At 47.8% G+C, this 20869-nt stretch overlaps 3 protein-coding genes across 4 annotated transcripts in view; 1 reads left to right on the top strand and 2 right to left on the bottom strand.

Moving 5' to 3' along the window:
- Positions 1-2659, bottom strand: part of LOC117973308 (uncharacterized protein KIAA1671-like) — a 54566-nt gene extending 51907 nt beyond the window's left edge. Inside the window, exon 1 of the mRNA XM_058994286.1 lies at positions 1461-2659. The gene's annotated coding sequence lies outside the window, so the exon portion shown is untranslated. The remainder of the gene's footprint in view (positions 1-1460) is intronic.
- Positions 2660-2748: 89 nt separating this feature from the next.
- LOC131699016 (E3 ubiquitin-protein ligase RNF10-like) lies at positions 2749-13780 on the top strand. Of its 2 annotated transcripts, none has more exons than XM_058994288.1 (17): positions 2749-3289; positions 4396-4580; positions 4898-5100; positions 5400-5490; positions 5793-5977; positions 6470-6606; positions 6993-7153; positions 7461-7604; positions 7842-8088; positions 8195-8328; positions 9467-9584; positions 9862-9963; positions 10309-10464; positions 10775-10872; positions 11015-11072; positions 11537-11737; positions 11851-13780. In XM_058994288.1, exons 1-17 carry the CDS (start codon positions 3148-3150, stop codon positions 11922-11924), a joined length of 2436 nt encoding a protein of 811 aa, XP_058850271.1. In that variant the 5' UTR covers positions 2749-3147; the 3' UTR covers positions 11925-13780. The 2 variants fall into 2 exon arrangements, with proteins under 2 accessions (XP_058850271.1, XP_058850270.1); XM_058994287.1 differs by having other exon boundaries at positions 11848-13780.
- LOC117963142 (ribonuclease P/MRP protein subunit POP5-like) lies at positions 12211-16010 on the bottom strand. The gene is made up of 5 exons (XM_034902107.2): positions 15909-16010; positions 15551-15693; positions 15293-15442; positions 14584-14667; positions 12211-14225 (listed from the first exon to the last, which is right to left on the bottom strand). Exons 1-5 carry the CDS (start codon positions 15926-15928, stop codon positions 14134-14136), a joined length of 489 nt encoding a protein of 162 aa, XP_034757998.1. The 5' UTR covers positions 15929-16010; the 3' UTR covers positions 12211-14133.
- Positions 16011-20869: the final 4859 nt, after the last annotated feature.

The raw sequence follows: 20869 nt of genomic DNA, 5'->3' as shown, positions 1-20869 counted from the left end.
CCCGCGGTTCAATTAGCATTTCAACCGGCGGCAAGTTAAGGAAACATGTTTACAGTGAACCAGATCCCAGTAAACGCTGCTTGGGGGGACACACGCGTTAACTGATTAGAGCCCGCTATCTACAAACGCATCGCACGGTCCACACTTGAAGCAGACAGAGCAGGGTGAATAAAGTTACTGTGAAAGTCAACAGCAACACACAAAATCCTAAAGGATCTGACGGGTGTCCAGGTTGGTCCCTTCACTTTCCGGGTTCTGTGGGATGCAGATACCGACCCTACTCCCAGAACTGTGTGCTTTTAGATGAAGTAATACAGACAGCACGCCTGCAAACGAAAAGGACGCCGCGACATTTAGAATCAGCACCACACACACGCTTGCAACAGTAATTGAGATAGTTCAAATATACGAGGCGTACGTTTGAGGGGTTTTTTTTTTAGTATATTTACTAACGCTATATAAAGTTACTGCTGTGTCCGGCGCCGTGTTTAGTGTGCAAGCATTTACAGCATCTTACAAAGCTCGTTTTTGTTTTCAACATTGAATTAGATCAAATAAAATCATACTGGGAAAAAAAAAAGTATTTATTATTTACACAGACACAAAAGCAAGGCAGATCGTTACATTGCCTAGTTAATGGACGGAAAGCAGGGCACAGAAGCTCCGTGGTGACACGGTTACTGAATGGAAGAGAGTACTGGAAGAGAGTACTAACAGCTGATAGTTCCGATTTGCATGTTACAGAGATAGCATTGCCGTCATCAATCTCAACACCTGTAGTCTGTGACACTAATACGAGACACCGAATTGCTTATAAATATGTGTGTGTGTGTGTGTGTGTGTGTGTGTGTGTGTGTGTGTGATTAAAAATAATATAACAACTTCCACTTAATGTTTTTTTTTTTAGAAAATATTTACAATGGGATCAAACGCAGTAATGTCATTGCTGTGTTCAAATACAGCAATAAACCCTTACAAATTACACCTCGCACCCCGACCTGGAGACGAGTACGGTGCGGTTCTGCTGCTCGTCGCTTTATCGCTCGGAAGCACAACGTTTCCTCGACAGAAAAAAAAAAAAACACTTACGATTTTCTTACAATACAACTCCGTCTCACGCTAAACAATACAAGCGTCACTTATAATGTACTTCCCCCGGCGATCGTGTATGGGAACCTGACAGATCTTGATTAATTAGGTGTAAAAATAAAACTTCACCAGGGAGCGGAGGTCGAGATAACAGCCAAAGAAAACAATACTTTTGTTATATATATATATATATATATATATATATATATATATATATATATATTGCTAATTTATTTACGCTTGAGTTGCATCACAGTTTTTCTTGTTTTTAAATGTAGTTTGTTTTCAGCACAACTTTAACCAGCGCGCTCACATACACTCCTAGGAACAAAACTCATTCATTTCCAGTTGTTTCGAAACCTACACCTTACCTTGTTTTGTTTTATTTTCCAACTGGATTATCCTGGCCGGAATGTTGTGGGTTTGTTTTGTTTTTTTTTTTAAACAAGGCGGCTTCCTTCCTGTCGTCTTGCCGATGAAGTTGCGTTGTTTTGTGCTGGTAGCAAAGGCAGACCCTGACTTCTAAACACAGTCCACCTGCTGAGGCTCGGCTTCACCTTTTCGGTTTGCAAACTGGCCGGCGTCACACGCAGTCAAGCCTGCTTGCGGAGACGAGGGGGGAAGCGTCGCTGTGAAGTCCCTCCTCTCCCAGTAAACACAACCCCGAAGCTTTCACTAAGCAAACTGCCCGGACCAGTCCAACTGGAAACAATACATTAGCTACTACAAACTAAAGCACACGCAAACTGAGAACAACCCAGCAGCGGGCTTGCTTTGATCAGTTAATGCCAGCAGCCTTCACTGCTGGATGTAATCTGCCTGTAGGTGGGGCACTGTTTCGCCGTCTCTGCTGCTTGCCTGCCCCCCTCTGCCTGGCTTTTGTTTTGATATTCCTACTAAACAACCTGTTAGAGAGAACTGCCCTCGGCAGACCGTACCAGAGACACCAGGCGCACCCTACTGGACAACAGGAGGAATGCAGCAGATGAGAAACTATTTTTTTCTTTTTTCTTTTTACTTTAGTATTCAGCTAACGCGTTTTCTGCAATACATTAACAATCCGCATCTCGCCGCTACGTGATGAGAGTCTTCTTTCCATCCCCGGAGAGTACCGCATCAAGTATAAAACCGATATATTATACAAACAGATTGCAAAGGTCATTAAGATCTTAACCTTAATTTGTAATAAAATATTTGTTCTAGGCACACCTCGCCCCCTAGTGGCCCGGATAACAACCACCACAGTCCTTATCCAACAGTCTTTCAGTTTGCACGCATATCTGTTTTGCGTGCAGATGTTCTGAAACAAGCAGGAAACAGCGTTTAATTTAAACTGCTATCGGCTCCTATAATATTTTTATGATTATATAGCTGTGCTTGAGTTTAAATGAAATTACGTTTTTAGATTATTATTTTTTTTAATAATAGTATCTGCAGAAAGATGAGTCGCGCTGACCTGGTTGTAATGCTCATTGAAAGGTACGCGTTATTTGATCTTTCTTTAATACTGCAAAACATAACACGACTGCGTACTGCCACGGATTTCTATTTTTAAAAACTCCAACTCCCAGACCGCCTAGATGTTCTGAACTAAAGAAAAACAAACTACATATCCCATCAGCCACCATTTCCACGGAAACCTATAAATATCAGCCCCATCCGGGTGCCTCTGGTTCTTAGCTGGCGACTCGTCGCCATTACTGTTTGTTTCGTCTAGCGGGTTTCTACGCTTAAACTTTTTGTTTCCCCCGTTCTCCTTTCCCAGGAGACCCGATACCTCTCTCTCGGGACTCGGTCTCTCCCTCCTACCGGAGAAACTCCGTCTTAAGGGGTCGCGATCCCTTCTGTAGCTTTTTTTTCCCTTCCAGTACTTCGGCGCTGCGCCGCTGTCTTTCCTCAGCAGCCCGATATTTTTATTTTTTCTTCATTCGTTTTGCTGTCAACATGCTGTCGCCGTGATGGAGCCTCCGTGTATGAACACCATGAGCCTGGGCCCTCGCCGCCTGATCCCCCGCACTCGCAGCCTCCCGTTCTCCCCTTCCCTGTTCGCCTCTGTTGATGCTAGAGAGCTCGGCCTGTGTCTCCCAGGAGCCCGGTCACAACCACCACCGCAACGCCATGGAGAAAAACGCCAACAGCAAAGTGCCGCCCCGCTCCGGGTCTGCTGGGCCGGCCACCGGGGACTCTAAACCCAAAACAGGTGCCTACCATACCAGTACACCGACCGCTCGCCTACGGGAGGGGTTCTGTGGGCACCCGCAAACTCGAGTCCGAGGCTCACGGCGCACTCCAGGGCCTCTGGCTTATGCAGTTTGTTTACATTCTCACTTGTGGTATTAGTAGGTTATGTCGCGCTTGTGTCCAAACGCAGTAGGTTTTTGTAACGGAATTGGACATGTGTAGAATATAACAATGTCGCCTGCGTGACAATCTGCTGTCTTCATCGAATTATCCAGTTGTAAGAAAGAGTCCTCTTTAGCTGATGTGGGTCATGTGTGACCGAAGCAGGCTGTACAGATCACGGATCTCTAGTGTGTTTATAATAGACACTATTATTCGAAGACAGGGCACAGTCCATTGGTATACAGTATTTGTTTGATGGTTTATAAAAGCGTATGTTGACTCCAAACGTGTCGCACCTCAGTACAGACACTTTAAAAGTGTGATTCTAAAGACATTTCAAGTTTTAGGAAGATGTTTGTGTCGATGCCCCTGGATGCGTGGACATGTAAACTACCTGCATACCCGATTCATATTTGAGTGCTATGAAGACCACCTGTATTGAAGGTCAATCTGTCAGTAGTCCTCACTCTCGAGTCTCACGCCCCGATTTACTTAGTTCTGTGTGTATAAACTAAAGACCACGTGTTTTAAAAGCTTGTTTGACTAAGTCTGTTTACTTTAATGGTTTCAGCTTTGTATAAAAACAAAAAGATCTGCTTCATGAAAAAAAAAAATTTTGTACTAAACAAATGTACTTTTTGTTTTGAAGGAATTTGGAATAGACTTTAAAAATTAATTGGAATTCAGAAACAGTAATTGACCCTCAATCCGGCTCACGACTTTAAAGAATAGGAGTCCTGAAAAGGTGAAGTTATTGAAGTGATTTCTAAATTTAGCACTATTTAATGTAGTTAGGGATGATGGAAATCCACTTGGATTTCATTCCATTTAGTCTAAATGTACAGAAACGGTAAACGGTGCTGTATACCCTTCAGTTGGTATCGTAACATACGCCTTCTCCTTTGTTGCCTGCCTGAGCCATGCTAAACCTCTAAAAGACACTCCTCCTCTTTCTACTCACAGATGGAAAGAATAGTAATGGTTCAAAGCAGCGCTACACCCGCAAACGCGATCCCTCCTACCCTAAAACAGAGAGCTTCTCGGGGCAGGCTCGCCGCCCCACCCCACAGAAAGGCAAGGCCTTCGACAAGAGACCCCCCCAGAGAGGAGGGGGCAACCGGCTGTATGGAGGGGGGCGCCGAGAGGAGGTAAGGACAGTCTGGAGGGGTAGGTGAAAATAATCCTCACCTAATAAAGATTAATGTGTATTTAAATAAAGCAACTGTAGCAATTTTTACAGGGGCCCATATTTAGGTTTGTTTAGGGTTGTCAGCAATAGTTAAATTGTTTTCCAAGTGTTCAGATTTTTCTTAAACATTTAACTGTTGTCAAAGGTCAAATGTAGGTTAGCTTTAGGCTGTGCAGTATGGCCTTACAGAAACACATTACAGGAGGTCTGTTATCACAGACTGAGCCGGCCGTGTGACCCAAACATGAGTGCTGCCCTCGTTCTCTCTCTTTCCAGGTAGCAGAGGCTCAGCGGGCCGAGTTCAGCCCGGCCCAGTTCTCTGGACCCAAGAAGATCAGCCTGAACCACCTGCTGAACTTCACCTTCGAGCCGCGCGGGCATGGCGGGCCCGTCTCCGACGGGCATGGGGGCTGGGGCCGGCGCAACAAGTGGGGGCACAAAGCGAAGCCCTTCAACAAGGAGCTCTTCCTGCAGGCAAAGTGAGTGACGAGACAATCTATATCCTCTAGCAGTAACCTCACAATGTCTCCCTAACCTAATGAGGACTGTCATCGGATATACACACAATGTTTTAAAATAGGGTTTAAGATCCTTTTATGTAAAGCAAGTCACTACTCTGGACTTTTTAACCGTTTAAACACTACGATTCCAGTAGTCAACATCTTGTACTGCTCATTTTCCTTTTCTGTTTTTTTTTTGTTATTTTATAATGAAGGTCTTGCTGTGGTCAGTGTCTTTAAAGCTCTCCCTGTCTCTCCCCCCTTTCTGTCCTCTCTAGCTGCCAGTTCGTGGTGTCTGAGGACCAGGACTACACTGCTCACTTCGCTGACCCAGACACCCTGGTCAGCTGGGACTCCGTACAGCAGGTGGTGAGTATCTGAGGATGGAAAATACATTCAGGAACACATCATCAACTGAAGTCCAACAGGTATCAAACATACAGCTGCAGTCAAATCACAAGGAAGACCCAAAGTGTCCTTATATCGAGACTTATATAGATGTATCTCAACAGCGGGATGCATCAGAGTGGTCAATATAGACACTCAGGTTGTCTTTCAGTACAGCTGGTCAGTAAGAGCTCCAACAGTGATTACACGCTTTGGTTCCTAATCTGCCGAGACGATTTGATCCCTGCCGGCTGCTAACCTGTACCTCCCCTGTGATTTGACAGCGCATCTACAGCCACGAGGTTCCCTCCTGCCCCATCTGCCTGTACCCTCCCGTCGCTGCCAAGATCACCTGCTGCGGACACATCTTCTGCTGGGCCTGCATCCTGCACTACCTGTCCCTTGGTGAGAAGACCTGGACCAAGTGTCCCATCTGCTACGAGGCAGTCCACACCAGCAACCTAAAGAGGTCAGTGTTGAGCCATCCTGCCTATCCGAGTTCCATCAGGGACGGTTTTAATGTGCTTGATTAGCCCCAGTGTCGAGGTAACAAGCTCAGGAATGGATCAAGCTGCTATGCAATGGGAGTCTTATTTCCATCCCTGTTCATATATTAGGAGAGTGCAATTGGGAATCAGGATCTCAGCACTCTAGAGGGATGTGGGGATCTACTGTAAGCTGTCAGGATTCTGTGAAATTGTGAGGACTGGCGGGTAATCGCTACAGTGTGCGGTCTAAATATAATCTACTACTACAGGAGAGGGCAAAACAAATGTTTGCTGTTTTTAAATTCCTTTGAAGGGAGTGGATTATAAATCAGGTAGACAAACATTTTGGCTCCTTACGTCTTCGTCGTCGTTTTAAATCTATAACAGTTCTCTTAGGCTGCTGTTAATGACAGTTAGTAGTGCTGGAGTTAATGGCGCTCCTCTGCCCTGTTTGAGCCTGCCTGTCTCCTCAGTGTGGTGGCGATGGAGACCCGGCAGTACCTGGCTGGAGACACCATCACCATGCAGCTGATGCGTCGTGAGAAGGGGGTGCTGGTGGCTCTGCCCAGCCCCAGGTGGATGAAGGTGGAGGAGCCTATTCACCTTGGAGGTAAGGGGGGGTCAAACCTGCCATGTGGCTTTAAAAGACTAATACGTTTAAATAGTCTTGTGAAGAGCTCTCATTGCTTTTAACACGCTCCCTTCCCCCATAAGTGTGGTCATACACATTGAGATTTATTCATAGTGTTGTTCAGACATGAATGCATTAAACCTTATTGCACTTGGTATACATATTCTTTATAATTGACTCCCATTTAGTATGTAAAAAATGAATAGAAATGATTGAAGTAAGAGAAGTAGCACTGCAAGTCAATGAACCTTCTGTTTTAAACTTACTTTATGAAGGCCTGCCTCGCGTATCAGGGCAGTGCTGTTCCAGTGTGAGTGTGTGTGTATAGAGAGCAGCCCCCTGTAAATGTGTATCTCCTGTTCCAGATGACTTGCACAGCCAGTACTCGAAGCTGCTGCTGGCCTCACCCTCCCAGGTGCTGCAGCAGGTCGTGTGGGAGGAGAGGGCCTCTCTGCAGAGGCAGTACCTGGAAGAGCAGCACACCCCAGAGGCCTGCTTCATCGAGGCTGCCCTGCAGGAGCTCAAGGTAAGGTCCTGATCCATGCTGCTGCTGCTGCCTCCCTTTGCTGGGCGGCATAGAGGGCAAGGATACATACTGCAGCGCTGCATGACAAAGCAAACCCGTCCAGATTTTGTTTCATATAGTTTTACTTTAGAATTCTGACTTGTGCAATATATCAAACATTAAAATGTGTTTAATGATAGGACTGCTTTATAGTGTTAGTGTGGTTCTATGTATATGTACTCGTTCTTGACCTGTCTGAGTAGCCAGATTCAGAGTAACCAGGCTCTTCACAAGGTGTGATGGCCAGACGGCTGTGTGTTTATTTTAGGAGCGCGAGGAAGCTTTGCTGAAGTCCTGGCCAGAGAAGGAGATGACCGCCACTGAGGCCAAACTAGAAGCACTGACCGTGAGTGACCCTCCCTTGGCTGAAGTGACCTCTGAGGTGTGGACCAATGCAACCCCAAACAGCAAGGTACAGAGCTCCTTCACCCACCCCACACTGGAAAAATTGGGGGTGCATTATTTCATTACAGGTTACTGGTGGTTTGATGGGCAGTTTGAATTGAAGATGTCATGTGTAACATCATACTGTGTGATATTTTAAAGTCAAGCGTTTTGGACCCATTGTAAAACAAAGAACACTGTACGATTAACTGCTGTTGGCTGAGCTGCGTGTCCCTGGCTAACTTCTCACTCTCCTGTGCATCAGCCTGTGGTGCAGTACTCCTCTGCCTTTGACGATGAGGTCATTGACCCCGACCTGCTGGAGGAGGGGGCCTCGGACTGCTCCCCAGAGAGCGAGCCCGCCCTGGAACCCGAGTCTGAGCTGCACCAGGCCCCCGAGCCTCAGTCTGAGCCGGCACCGAGCACCAACACCACTGAGCGCGCTCAGACTGGCCAGCGCGAGACTGCCCTGAAGCCCACTGGGAATGGACCATACTACTACTTCTACCAGGGTAGGTGGAGATGCATCCACAACAAGGTAAAAAGTCCAGTGGAAATGAAGGGGCTGTCTGTTGGTGTTGGCTGCTGCTCGCTGACCCTGTGTGTGCTTGTTTGCAGCCGAGGATGGTCAGCAGATGTTCCTGCACCCCATTAATGTGCGCTGCCTAATGCGCGAGTACGGCAGCCTGGAGAGGAGCCCCGAGAAAATCAGTGCCACCGTGGTGGAAATCGAGGGGCACTCCGTGAACGAGGTGAGACAGGCTTTAAACTTCCGCTTTTCGATGTTCAGACAATATTTAAGCACACCCTTAGTTACCAGCTACTGCTACACGTAGTGCATTCAGATGTCAGGTTGAGAGGTGGTTTTAACAGCTGGGGACACAAACTTCCTTCTCCCATTGAAACTGCTTCCTGCACTCAGCAAGTTACACGTGACCTGGTCAGGTTCAGTGTTTTTTAAAAAAGAAAAAATTCTGCCACTGCTTTTAACCCTTTGCGGTCCATTGTCGGACTGGGTCCGACATTGCAATTATTCCTCACAGGTCCTTTGTCGGACTGGGTCCGACATCATTATAGCAACGCAATAAACGGGTGTTTAGTCGTTTTTTCAACGGAAAAAGCCGAGAAAACCATTCAATTGCCGAGTGGGAGCGACAGGAGCCGAGACAAGTCGGGGGAAAAAAAAAAAAAAAAAAAAAAAAAAGGCTTATCTCATGAATAGTCATACATGGTATCAGGTATCAGATAACGGGGCGTTCATAGTAAACAAGCTGGCTGAGTGCGTCAGCGCACAGAGACTATCATGGACATTTGCAGAGCTAAAATAATGACTTGGATCGCATTATTGAGGAGTTTGGTGATAAAACGAGTGATCCGGAGATGATCGATCGGTATGTACGACTATTATTATTATTATTATTATTTATTTCTTACATAGGTGAACGCTATAGCAAACGAAAGGGTGGGGCGGGGCTGGAGATGCCTAGTGAGTGCTTTGTTGATATGCAGGGCCATTTAAACCCGTTTGACTGTGAAAAAAAAATACTTTTAAACAGCACGTATAAAATTAACTGCGCGTGTGAAAATTAATTAGACCTGGCGTGCCTGACGCGCAGTTAATAAATGGACTGCAAAGGGTTAACAGGAAATATCTGCATGGCTACTAGTTGGTGGTTTTAAAGTTTAAAATACCATGATGCATGCAAAGATTAAGATTGGCATCTGTTCACAAGGAGCACCAAATCCAAATATTTGTCTTGTATAACTTCATGTCTGTATTACATTGCATGACGTCAGCATTTCTTCCCACCTTAACTTGGTGTTTAGTGTGTGGTGGGATTAATGGATTTGTTTCTCTCTCTCTCTCTCCCTCCCTCCCTCCCTCCACAGGAGGTGCGTCGCCGGCACCGCTACCTCTCCCACCTGCCTCTCACCTGTGAGTTCAGCATCTGTGAGCTGGCTCTGCAGCCCCCCCTGCTGTCCAAGGAGACACTTGACGCCTTTGCAGGTGAGTTAGCCACACTGCTCCAATAGGCTGGAATCTGAACTCATGTCTGAATCCTGTTCTGGGTACCATTCTCAGATAGCGCTGTCTCGTTTATCCAGGTCTCTGTAATTTAGTAAAACTTTCTCAATGCAGGTAGAGGAGCAAACACTGTTTAAAGTTACAGTACAACATCCATAACTTCAGACTCAATCATTAATGTACACTTAAAGTACAACCTGCTTAGGAAACATCTACTAGTCCTCATTATATGTAGTTTAATCTTTTTTTTCTCCCCCAGATGATCTTGAGAAGAGGAGACACTTCCGTCAGAAGAAAGCGCGGGAAGAGAGACGCAGGGAGAGGAGGATTGAGATGGAGGAGAACCAGAAACAGGGGAGATGTGAGTGCTGGAGCCCAGACATTGCCAAGATTACAGCTAGATTCACAGACCCTGACAGGGCTAATATTAGACTACCTCACATAAAGAAGATTAAACCTAATTCGGGTTTGTGAAACCAGACGTGGAGGTTCGAGCCGGGTGTGGTTTATTGGTTGCTATTAGGGGTCTGGGAAGGGTTCCTTTGTGGAAATCTCCCTGCGCTTTCAAATTCGTGCACATATTTACTGACACCTCTACACTCAATGCTTTTGAACTTGTACACAGCAGAGTTGTTTTTTGTCTCTGTGATTGGTTGATCCCCTGTGCTGCTTGCTTGCTCTCTGACTCCTCCCTCTTGTGTTTCAGACCCCGAGGTGCACATCGGCCTGGAGAACCTGCAGCACTTCCCTGCTTTCGGCTCCCCTCCTGCGGACGCTGCCGTCCCTCTGGGCCTCTCCCTCCACTCTGAGTCTGTCTCCCTGCTCTCCTCTCACACAGCACTCAGCTCCAGCCCTGCCTCTGGTAAGCACAGTGACTTGTGTGGCTCGGACTGAGTGTGTGTTTCTCTCCTGACTTCACAGCTCAGGAGTATGTTGTAAACAAGTTTTATGTTAATGACTTGTCTCTTTAGCAGACTAACCTTTTTCATGGATTATTAGGAGGGACACCAGGGTGTGAAGTATCTGGGGAAAACATAAATAAATACTAATTTTATAGTGCAAATGCATACGATGTTGTGAAGTTTCTAGCACCTGTTTTGTAGGGTAAATATTTGTTGGATTTTACGCAATGTATGGAAGCTGCTTGTTGACTGTGAATTCTGGTCCTGCAGACACAGTGAGCGTGGTGTTCCCCTGCCTGGGGGGCCCGAGCCCCCCTCCTTGTGTGGGGAGCCTGGAGGATGACTCTCACTGCCTCTCCTTTGCTCAGGTGAGTTTACAAGGGCAGGGAAGTGGGGATGGGGTAGTTCCCTTGCTGCAGGAGTGGGTGATCCTGCTGCAGTGTGTAGAGTTTTTAAAGTGTGAAATGAGCAAGGAAAGCCTGGTGACTCTGTGCTTGTGCGTCTCACTAGATGCTGCGTGACGGGAAGGCGAGGGCGGATGGCTGGCCCAGGGTGACCCCAAAGAAAGGTGAGGAAGGACCTGACTGGCGTGAGCTGGAGTTTCCTGTTTGTGTTTTCGGTTTGCTTTTCTCCTGGCATCTCTCTGGACTTGGAGGATTAGTCCACTAATCCAGGATCAGTTTGCAAAACAACCAAGAATAAGGTGTGCCCTTGGAATAGGATTTGCCATTTATCGGTACACAGCTACCCAGCAGTTAATGCCACTAGAAAAGTGCAAATAGAAATTGAACATATGCCCTGTCAAGTTAGACCCCATTAATAGAGGCTGTTAGTAGCAAGGGATGAGCCATCATTTATATTCATAGACTCGAGTCCTGAAGTGGTCCCAAGGTTATTGCTAATCAGGGTGTGTAAAAGCAGCTGTTTTTCGAATATTCCCAGTGTCAGCCTGGTTCAGGGTTTGGTGTCTTGCTGTTAATTTGTTTTATGAGCCATCTCCTCACTCTCACCTGCCTGTCTTCTCTCCCTCAGCTGACCTGTTCCTGGCTCCCCCTGCTCCTGACAGCGACGGGGAGAGTGATGGGTCTGACCGGGTCCCGGTTCCCAGCTTCCAGAACTCCTTCAGCCAGGCCTTCGAGGAGGCGCTGCTGCAGCTGGACAAGGGCCCGGGTCCACTGCCTGAACCGGCTCCGAGCGCTGGGAGGCAGGGAGGGGCACTGGGGCACAGTGCAGGTACTGTACTGGGAAGCATGGAGGGATACTGGGTCACAACACTAGGAGGCATATACCGGGTCACAGTGCTTGAGTTAACTTCATGTAAATGCAAGTCTTTTTTTTCTCAGCAGAGGAGAAAGTGGGGAAGAAGAAAAAGAAGAAACAGAAGCTCCTGTTCAGCACGTCGATGGTTCACATGAAATAGGAGGACTTCAGCCCATCCGGCAAGCTGCTGCCTGCCCGAAACCAATTAGAATTAGCCAGCCAGCCACTCCCAAGTCAACCTGCTGAAATCTCTTCATTTACATCTGCTATTCGCATCTCCAGCACAGAAGCACAGGGCTGTTCCACACACACACACACACACTGGGAAGAGGAGTGTGTCTGTGGAATACCTTGAAATATTATATAAAATAATTGCATAAAAATAACAGGAAACAAAAGATATATAATATTTTGTGGTTTTTTTTTATATCAAATTTATTTGTCAGTTTTTGTATTCAGACTAGTCAGGTCTTTCTTTTTTTTTTTTTTTAGGTTTTCGCTGTGGAGTGATTTTAGTTTATAATTATTTCATTTGTTTTAATGATGGGGAGTGGACAGTGTTGAGGTGAAGGACAGTCAGTCAGCTGTTAGTATCGTCTCCACAGCTGTTCCAGGGTGTCCACTTTGCTGTGGACTCCCTGATGCAAGCTGCCCCATGGGGTGCCAGGCTGAGCTACGTTCACAGAGAATCAGGTCAACCCAAACCTGGGTGGAGAGAGTCGTCTGTCTATTCTGTACCCTCCTGTTTCCCTGCTGACCAGTCTATGTATTGCTCAGATCTGAACCTTCTTCAATTCAAGCAGTATTGTTTCAGTGTAATTCTGTGAATCAGCTCAGTCTGGAGGTGATATTGCGCTATGGAAGGGAGCAAGGCTCTGGCATGAACTGTTGTCACATGTTTGTAAATTAGCAGCTGTTAAGAGCAGATCCTGCCATGCGAGATGTTTCTGCTGGGGAGGAAACTCTGTATTAAGCACGTTCTATCTGGTGGAGTTGGCTTACTGCAAAGCCTGGAATAAGCATGGTGCTTTGGACCATGTGGAGATGTTTAGCATGGCCAGGAATAGAAAGCCCTATGCTTTTGACAGCACTGTAGGTGAGCAGTGTACACTTGACACGTGCTGTCTGCAGCCAGGTGCTTGGGCACCTCCCCAGGTATTTATAGCTTGTGGTTCAAATGTTAACTCGCTACTGAGGTTTAAACTAAAACGTGTGAGGGATGATCCGCGGCAGGTTTGGCTTCCCCTGTGTGTGTGTAATCCCTGGTATTCTCTGTTTTTGACCCAGTGGAGGCCCCAGCACACACGAGTCTCCATTCTTCAAGCTTGAATCACTGACTTTTTGCAGACCTGCCTGTTCTGTGTTGCAGCCATCATTTAACGTTTTCTACAGCTTGATTTGTGGGTTTTTTTTTTTTATTTCCCCCCCCCATATCTTCTATTTTGGGTTAGACAAAAAAAAAAAGGTATACTTTTGTCTCTTGTGAGAAAGTTTAATCCAGCGGTTTGATGGAATAAAAGAATACGCAGAATCAAAGCCTTGGAGTGATATTTAATTTATTTGTATTGTGTTTTTTTGGTGGTATTGTTACTGAGCTAGCAGGGAAGTAATCACTACCCACCTTCATTCACTGAAAGCTGGTTTTGTCCAATACAACTGGATTGTGATGAAAACCAGTATTAGATATTTTGATAAGTCTGGGTCTGGCCTGAACCGTGTTTGTTTGAGGGTAAAGAAAGCGTTTTCCTACACGTTGCTCCAGTTACATCACAGACTTGTTCAGCGTATTAATAACCTCTTGTCACTTCGAGATGAGAACTGTCTGAGTAAGATCTTCGGTGGTCTGTGTACAGACATGATTCTGTGATTCAGCAGGGCAGCTGCACACCATCTGTTCTGACTTTGTTGGTAAACATAAGAGAGTAATGTCATTTATATAACATTGCATCTTCTGGTCCAAAACAAAACTCTTTTTTCTTGTATTTGCATACAGTAAATAAATTCCTACAGTATGTATTTGCCTGTGGTGCAATGTTCTTTATTGTATTGGAATTGATTTACAAAATACATGTAGCACAGCAGCGAACTCGAGAGGAAAACTAAAACACATTTGAAATATTCTCTGTCCAGCCACTGTTACCTGGGGTAAAGCAGGTTTTCAAATCAGGTTTTATGAAACCAGCCGTTCGTGTGGTCTCTGGTGAATGTCATTTTAAGGGTGCAGTAAAGACTGCTGTGGAACGGGGGAATCTGACAACAGACACTTTCCCCGCAGTCCGTGAGCAGCAGGGGTACAGTCTGGGTGCTCATCCTGTAGGTCTCTGGGAAGGCAGCCTCCTTCCTCCAGGAGACACTGGCGAGCCAGACGGTCAGTCGGAGTCTTCATCCCGAGAGCCGCCTTCTTCCTCGAGCTGCTTCAGCGAGCAGCTCAGCACTGCCCTGTGCACCGACACACGTTCCTCTGAGAGACAAAGGCAAATGCACAATATTGTCCAGACCTCACATTTAACAACACAGCTTTGGAGTTCAGTGCAAAACATAACCATGAGGCAGTGACTTGAGTGCCTGGCATAGCTGCAATAGCCATAAGCAGCCATGCGTTGACTGCACTTTAATTAAAACGCAGGGCTGGAAATAAGACTCCTTTTGCATAGCAGTTTCCCCCATTCCAGGTTTTCAAAAGTAGCCTGATTAGCCAGTATGGCTGGATGAATCACAGTTTAAAACATGTTGCCTACAGGAGCAAAGAAAACCAGAGTCCCTTTTGAAAATCTAAACTGAGTGCATGATGTTGTACACAGTGCTTCCCCAGAACTCACCTTCACTCTGACAGCCTGGCAGCATCCGCAGCAGCTGCTGTCTGTTATACCGGATCAAGAACCGCTGGCACGTCCGGATCGTACCTGCAGAAAACAGCATTACACCGGTTCAGAACCAACACCAGCTCAGCGGTTAAGGTGCTGGGCTGCAGCGTGGAAGACAGTGGGGTTGAGTGATTCGAGTGCTGGACTGCAGCGTGGAAGGCAGTGGGGTTGAGTGATTCGAGTGCTGGACTGCAGCGTGGAAGGCAGTGGTTTGAGTAGCTCAGTGGTTAGAGTGCTGGGCTGCAGCGTGGAAGGCAGTGGAGTTGAGTAGCTCAGTGGTTAGAGTGCTGGGCTGCAGCGTAGAAGGCAGTGGAGTTGAGTAGCTCAGTGATTCGAGTGCTGGGCTGCAGCGTGGAAGGCAGTGGGGTTGAGCAGCTCAGTGGTTAGTGCTGGGCTGCAGCATGGAAGACAGTGGGGTTGAGTAGCTCAGTGATTCGGGTGCTGGGCTGCAGTGTGGAAGGCAGTGGGGTTAAGCAGCTCAGTGGTTAGAGTGCTGGGCTGCAGCGTGGAAGGCAGTGGGTTTGAGTGATTCGAGTACTGGGCTGCAGCGTGGAAGGCAGTGGGGTTGAGTAGCTCAGTGGTTAGAGTGCTGGGCTGCAGCGTGGAAGGCAGTGGGTTTGAGTGATTCGAGTGCTGGGCTCGGCTGTAGTGCCAGTGTTCTTACCGCCCACGTGGATGCTGCTGATGCGACAGGGCTGCCTCTGTCCCCGGCTCTCCAGGTGGATGATGAACGGGAGCGCTGACCACAGCAGCCGGTAGTGTTCCTTGCGGCAGCGGAGAAGCAGGATGCCAGTGTAAGCGTTGAGGTACTTCACTACAGAGAGAGACAGGCAGAGACGCTCATTACCTGTGCAGGCAAACCAGCTTATTCCCTATATCCCCGTGATATTTATAATTACACTCGAGCTCCCCACCCGTCTACCTGCAAAGGAGACCGCGCAGCAAGCCGCTCCGTAGTCCCCGTGAGCCCGGGCGATCGCGTCCCTCACGGCAGAGAAAATTGCCCTCTCCTCCAGACACTGCCTGGAGCGGGGGTCGGCGAAGGACACCTCGCAAAGGAGGTACCTGTCGAGAGAGAGAGGCAAACCATCAACGTAACACACTACGGTAAGTTCTATATTTTCTAATAAAGTCCCTTTGGATAAATATATCGCGCAGCTTGAATATAAGCTGATTCCCGGTGTTTATTTTGTGTACAGCAGATAATGACCCCACTCCGTGCCCGGTAGTTGGTTTCCCCTTTCCTTCCCTCCGCTTCCCCTGTTTACAAACCCGCTCACCTCGATTTGAACCGCACCATCTCCCCGAAACTCGTGTTTCCCTGAAAGACAGAACTCTCCTTCCTGAACACCGTCCAATAGTTTTCAACGTCAGAGCAGACCAGCGAATCAGCGCTTGGGAAGGGAGGGAGGGGGGCAGACCCACTTGATTGATTAAGACTCTGACCAATTAAGTTTAGAAAGGTGAACTGGAAACACAGAATGATTGGTAGCGAAGCGTTCTCTCTGCTCGTGATTGGTTTGTGTAATTTCAAAGGCGGGCACATACTGAGTTGACACTGCCCGAGCAGAGCGCTACAGTGAGTAGGCGTGGCGGGATGTGCATACATGTTGATATTAGCTGCAGCTGATGTCCGCAAGGTGGCAGTGTGGCACAGATCTGTCATGCTCCTCATCAGAGTGAAGATGCTTGGTAATGCCTGTTGAATTGCATTGTGCTTTAACGCGTGTCTTCAGCATGTGATTAAAAAGCCGTGCGCTCCAGTGCAGCTGCAGTATTACTGTACTGCTAGCGTTTGCAGTATCATCACACGACGCGTATTTTGGGTGTGATAGTGCCATGCGGTCCAATGCAGAGGGTACCGTGTCCCAATTATTACTGTTACCAAGGAGACGCTTGTTTGTCATTTATACAGTTTGGGTTTTGAGGGGAAAAAAGGAAGTGCTATAGTCTATGCAGGGGTGCTAATAAGACTCCTGTTGCATAGCAGTTTTTCTCCCATTCCAGGTTTTACTATGAGCTTGATTAGCCACAGTGTGTCTGATCAGACTCTCAGTAAAACCAGGAATGGATGGAAATGCTATGAAATGCGAGTGTTATTGCCACCCCTGTAATGACAGTGCCTGAGTAAAGCTGGTCAGGTCAACGTGTATTTGAATGAACTGTGGCGTTATTAAGTGTGTAAATCTGTAATAAAGCTGGGTTCTGCTCCATTGGATAAGAGGCTTGGGGATCAAAGCGAAAAGTCTCCCTGCTTAAGCTCTGGCTAAGTATATTTTTAAAGCAGGCTTTTTTTCCCTGGGGAGCACAATGCAGGATTGTGACTCCTTTACAAAGCTGGAGCTCCAGATTACAGTGGCACTGCCAGTGAGCGTTTGAAGGGAGGCGGGCAGGTGGAGGGGTTTGTAATGGAAATGAGCACAGAGCTGAGCGATGAGGAGTGACAAAGCTCCCGTGACATGTGACAGCTCCCTCTCCACCACGAGAGAAAGAAAGAGAGAGAGAGAAAAAGAGGAACAAGCCAAAAAAAACGACTTTCTAGAAATCAGATTTAAATGTCGTCCTTCTGCAGCTCAGTTGAGGAAAGCTGATCAGCGTTTCTGCTGCTGGCTGCTTCAGGACCCGAGCGAGGGATTTCATTCTCGTTCAGATTTTGCCTTCTAGCTGAGGGAAGGGCTTCTCGCAGATCGTGACATTAACAGTTTGTGCAAACTGTGTCCAGGCTGTGGTGCAGGTCTCACTGAAGCTGGCCTGACAGAGAGAGAGAGCACAGGAGCCACATTCATAACTTTGAGTTCCCAGAGCAGCGTGGGAGCGTTCAGAGGAGAGTGGCTGTCTGCAATATCAGACTGCAATTTAATTTCCAAATTACAAGCAGCTCCTGCATACAAGAGGCTAACTGCCCTTGCTCCTTTTGTACAGAAAATAATATCCGCCCTCGTCTCCTATTAGATGAGCTACTGCAGCCCTGCTTCACAACGTGCCCCTGTGCTGCATGGTGAGTGATGCTTCCCTTCACAAATGATGCCAAACAGCAAAGCAGCCTGACAGAGGCACCACAGTGGCAATGCAATGTTTATGTACGCCAGCACATGCAACTGGCAGCTGCAATGGGATGAGGCTGCCATTGGTAGAATGGGCCTCTCTCCCGCCCCCCTCTCTCTCTGTCTTTCGGAGTGTTTACTTTTTACTAATGCTTTGTTGAACACTTGGTGTCGGAAAACTAAATCCTTTAAATTTGTTTCAGAAACATTATAAATAGTGCTCTGAGCTGTACTGTATGGGTCCTTCAACTGAAGGGCATCACAGTGCTCTATTCTGCCTCCCTGCCTGCCTGGTCCTCATGTATATTTGATGTGGTGCTCTCAGGCCTGGTCCGATCGGGTTGCAGTGTCTCTGCTGGGTCCAGTTTCACTGCTGAGGAGCTGCAGAGCCACTGAATGAGGTCTAAAGATCAACAGCATCACAGATACACACAACCCTAACCTTAACCCTAACCTCACCCTCCTCACACACACACCTCAACCTCCTCAAACCCCACCCCCGTCCCACAGCCACCCTGCCCCAACTACTCCAACCCCCCAACCCCCAACTTCCTGCAAGCCAGCCACACACACTTTGGCCTCCGGACCCCCTCCACCTCAGGACAGGGATGCAGAGCAGCCTTGGCCAGTGTCAGTGACTGGACGTTTAGACTTGCCGTGCGTCACAGTTCTTTAGCAGAGTGTAGCTCTGATCAGAGAATACAGAGATGCAGCCATGTGAGCACCTAGGCCAGGGGAGGAGGGGTGAGCGCTGGTGGGTCTGGGGTCTGAGGAGGCGGCCGGGGGGGTCCACAGAGGGTCTATAAATAGCATCCTTCCCCCGACTAGAAGTGCGTCAGTCTTTCAACCTGCCTGCAGCTCACCCAACCATCCCTCTCTCCAGAGCAAAGTCTCTGCAAAATGAGCACACCTTTACCTTTAGGAAGGGGTGAGGGGATCGGGTAGAATTAGCCCTGGGAGTGATGATGGATTCTATCACAACAGAGGAAGAAGAGTCTCTAATCAGGGCAGGAGGGCTCTAGCAGAGAGTGCTGCAGTAGCGACTGCTGTGTTATTCACTAACTGAAGCGCTGCTTCTCGCCTCAGTGTTTTCTATGGACTGTAACCTTGACACATGAGTGAAACAGTAGAGTGAGTGTGAGAGTGAGAGTGAGAGTGAGAGTGAGTGTGTGTGTCTGTTTTTCTGTGAGTGTGTCTGTGTGTTTGTGACAGATGGTGTCTTTAGAAGTGTTAAAGATTTCAACTCTAATTAGCATTGCTTGTTTGGCAGCTGTATCACCCGCGGCACTGGAGATCCGAGACAGCGAGACTACTCACTAGAACTGTGTGAGGACAGACAGACAGACAGACAGGGGAACAGAGGACTTCCCTGTGCTGTATCAGTCCTGTGCTGTATCTGTCCTGTGCTGTACCTGCCTTGAGGCTAGAGAGAAATGTTCCCCTCCTATTGTTTTCTTGTTGTTTTGTTTTTTTTGTTACTTAACTTTGTAAAAGTGGAATCTGCGCTGAAGAATCAAACAGCCCCCTCAGTGAGGCTGGGGAGTGTTCCTCCGAGCCCTGTGTGTCTCTGGCAGGGATGCACAGGACTGACTGTGCTGCTATTAGTGTGTGTGCGGAGCGACCTGCTCTTGTACCTCTGGCACGCACGCTGAGGATTCAATTAGATTTTCAATCAGCGAGACGCGAGAAGCACTTTCAGCTGCAGGATGAAAGGAGAAAAAATCAAATCTATAAATATCTGTTTTCCCAGGAAGATGGAAAAGTGTGACGCTCATTCAGCCCCCCAGGAAACGCAGCGGCACGGGAACACGAAGCTGTGACCCCCCCCCCCTCACATCACGAAGGTCACAGAGGTGTGCAAACGAGCAGCACGGGCCATCGCATCCCCTCATCCACCCTGCGACTGCTCTGAGGGAGTCCATATACACAACAACACCAGCCAGCCTACAGTGACAGCTCCGTAAAACCATTGTAATCCATGCAGAGGCTGACAGCGCACACTGAAGCCAGTACCTTCAGCACTCTGCAAAACAGCCAGACTCCTCTGCATGGTTATAGAGCTTTTAACCTCATCTCAACCGCATGAGTCACAGTCTTTAACAGACAACACTCCCTCCATACAGGCTGTTTTGTCTCACACTGTGTTTCTGTGTCGTGTTCAGAGCATCCTGCCTGATTTCTTTCTTTCTATCTACCTGCAATCTTTCCTGACCCTCCAGTATGAATCACTGTTTCCCTGCAGAGCCTGCGAGCCCTGGTTAGTATGCTAGGCAGCATCTCTCAGTCAGCAGTGTGTGTGTGTGTGTGTGCGCCTCTGTGTGCATGCGTGGGGGGGCTGTGTGTGTGTATGCCTCTGTGTGCATGCGCAGGAGGGGTGTGTGTCTCTGTCTGCACGTGCGGGGGGGCTGTGTGTGTGTGTGCCTCTGTCTGCACGTGCAGGGGGGCTCTGTGTGTGTGTGTCTCACTGCTCTGACCCATCGGAGGTGAGTTCACTGGTAATGGTCAGTGCTAATGGTGTGTGAAGATCATTCCAGCCTGTAACCAGAGAGTGACCCAGCCAGCGCTGCCAGGCCAGGGCCACAGGAGGAAGCCTGTACACACGCACAGACACACGCCCTGACACACGCCCTGACACACGCCCAGACACACGGACAGACACACGCACAGACACACGCACAGACACACTCACACATCAGCATATTGCTTTCATGTAAACTCAGCTCTACAAATTAGAAAACGGCGAACGCCAGTGTTTGGTCCCAATTCAAATGTGCCAGTTTATTAATGAGCTGAGCGCTGGCTGGCCAGTAGCACGTTTCTGAGCGAACGTTTGTTAATTGTTGATTGGGAGCCCTTAAGTGTTAGCCCATCAACAGCCCATCAATACCTGAGTTCAATTGAAGCTGCTGAGAGTCAACAGACTAATTTAGGACCTGATTGGTACAAAAAACTAGACTGGAGTGGATCTCGAGGGGCAGAGAGTGCCAGGATAATGGGTGCTTAACAGAGACACATCTGAGCAGGGCAGCATTAGGCATACCTGATCTGAGCCCAGGAATAGTTTACACACCCCTGCATGAGGAATAATGGAGTTTCTGATATTCAAACCCCAGACGCCTTTAAACTCACTGGGGCTAATGCAAGCTGGCATCGACTCAAACAAAACTGTTCAGAACAAGGTGATGTCTGCCTGATTG

Source organism: Acipenser ruthenus, chromosome 21, assembly GCF_902713425.1.
Source record: "Acipenser ruthenus chromosome 21, fAciRut3.2 maternal haplotype, whole genome shotgun sequence".
Classification (NCBI taxonomy): domain Eukaryota; kingdom Metazoa; phylum Chordata; class Actinopteri; order Acipenseriformes; family Acipenseridae; genus Acipenser; species Acipenser ruthenus.
Note: the sequence above shows the minus strand (reverse complement) of the source record. Positions and strands in the feature narration are given on the sequence as shown.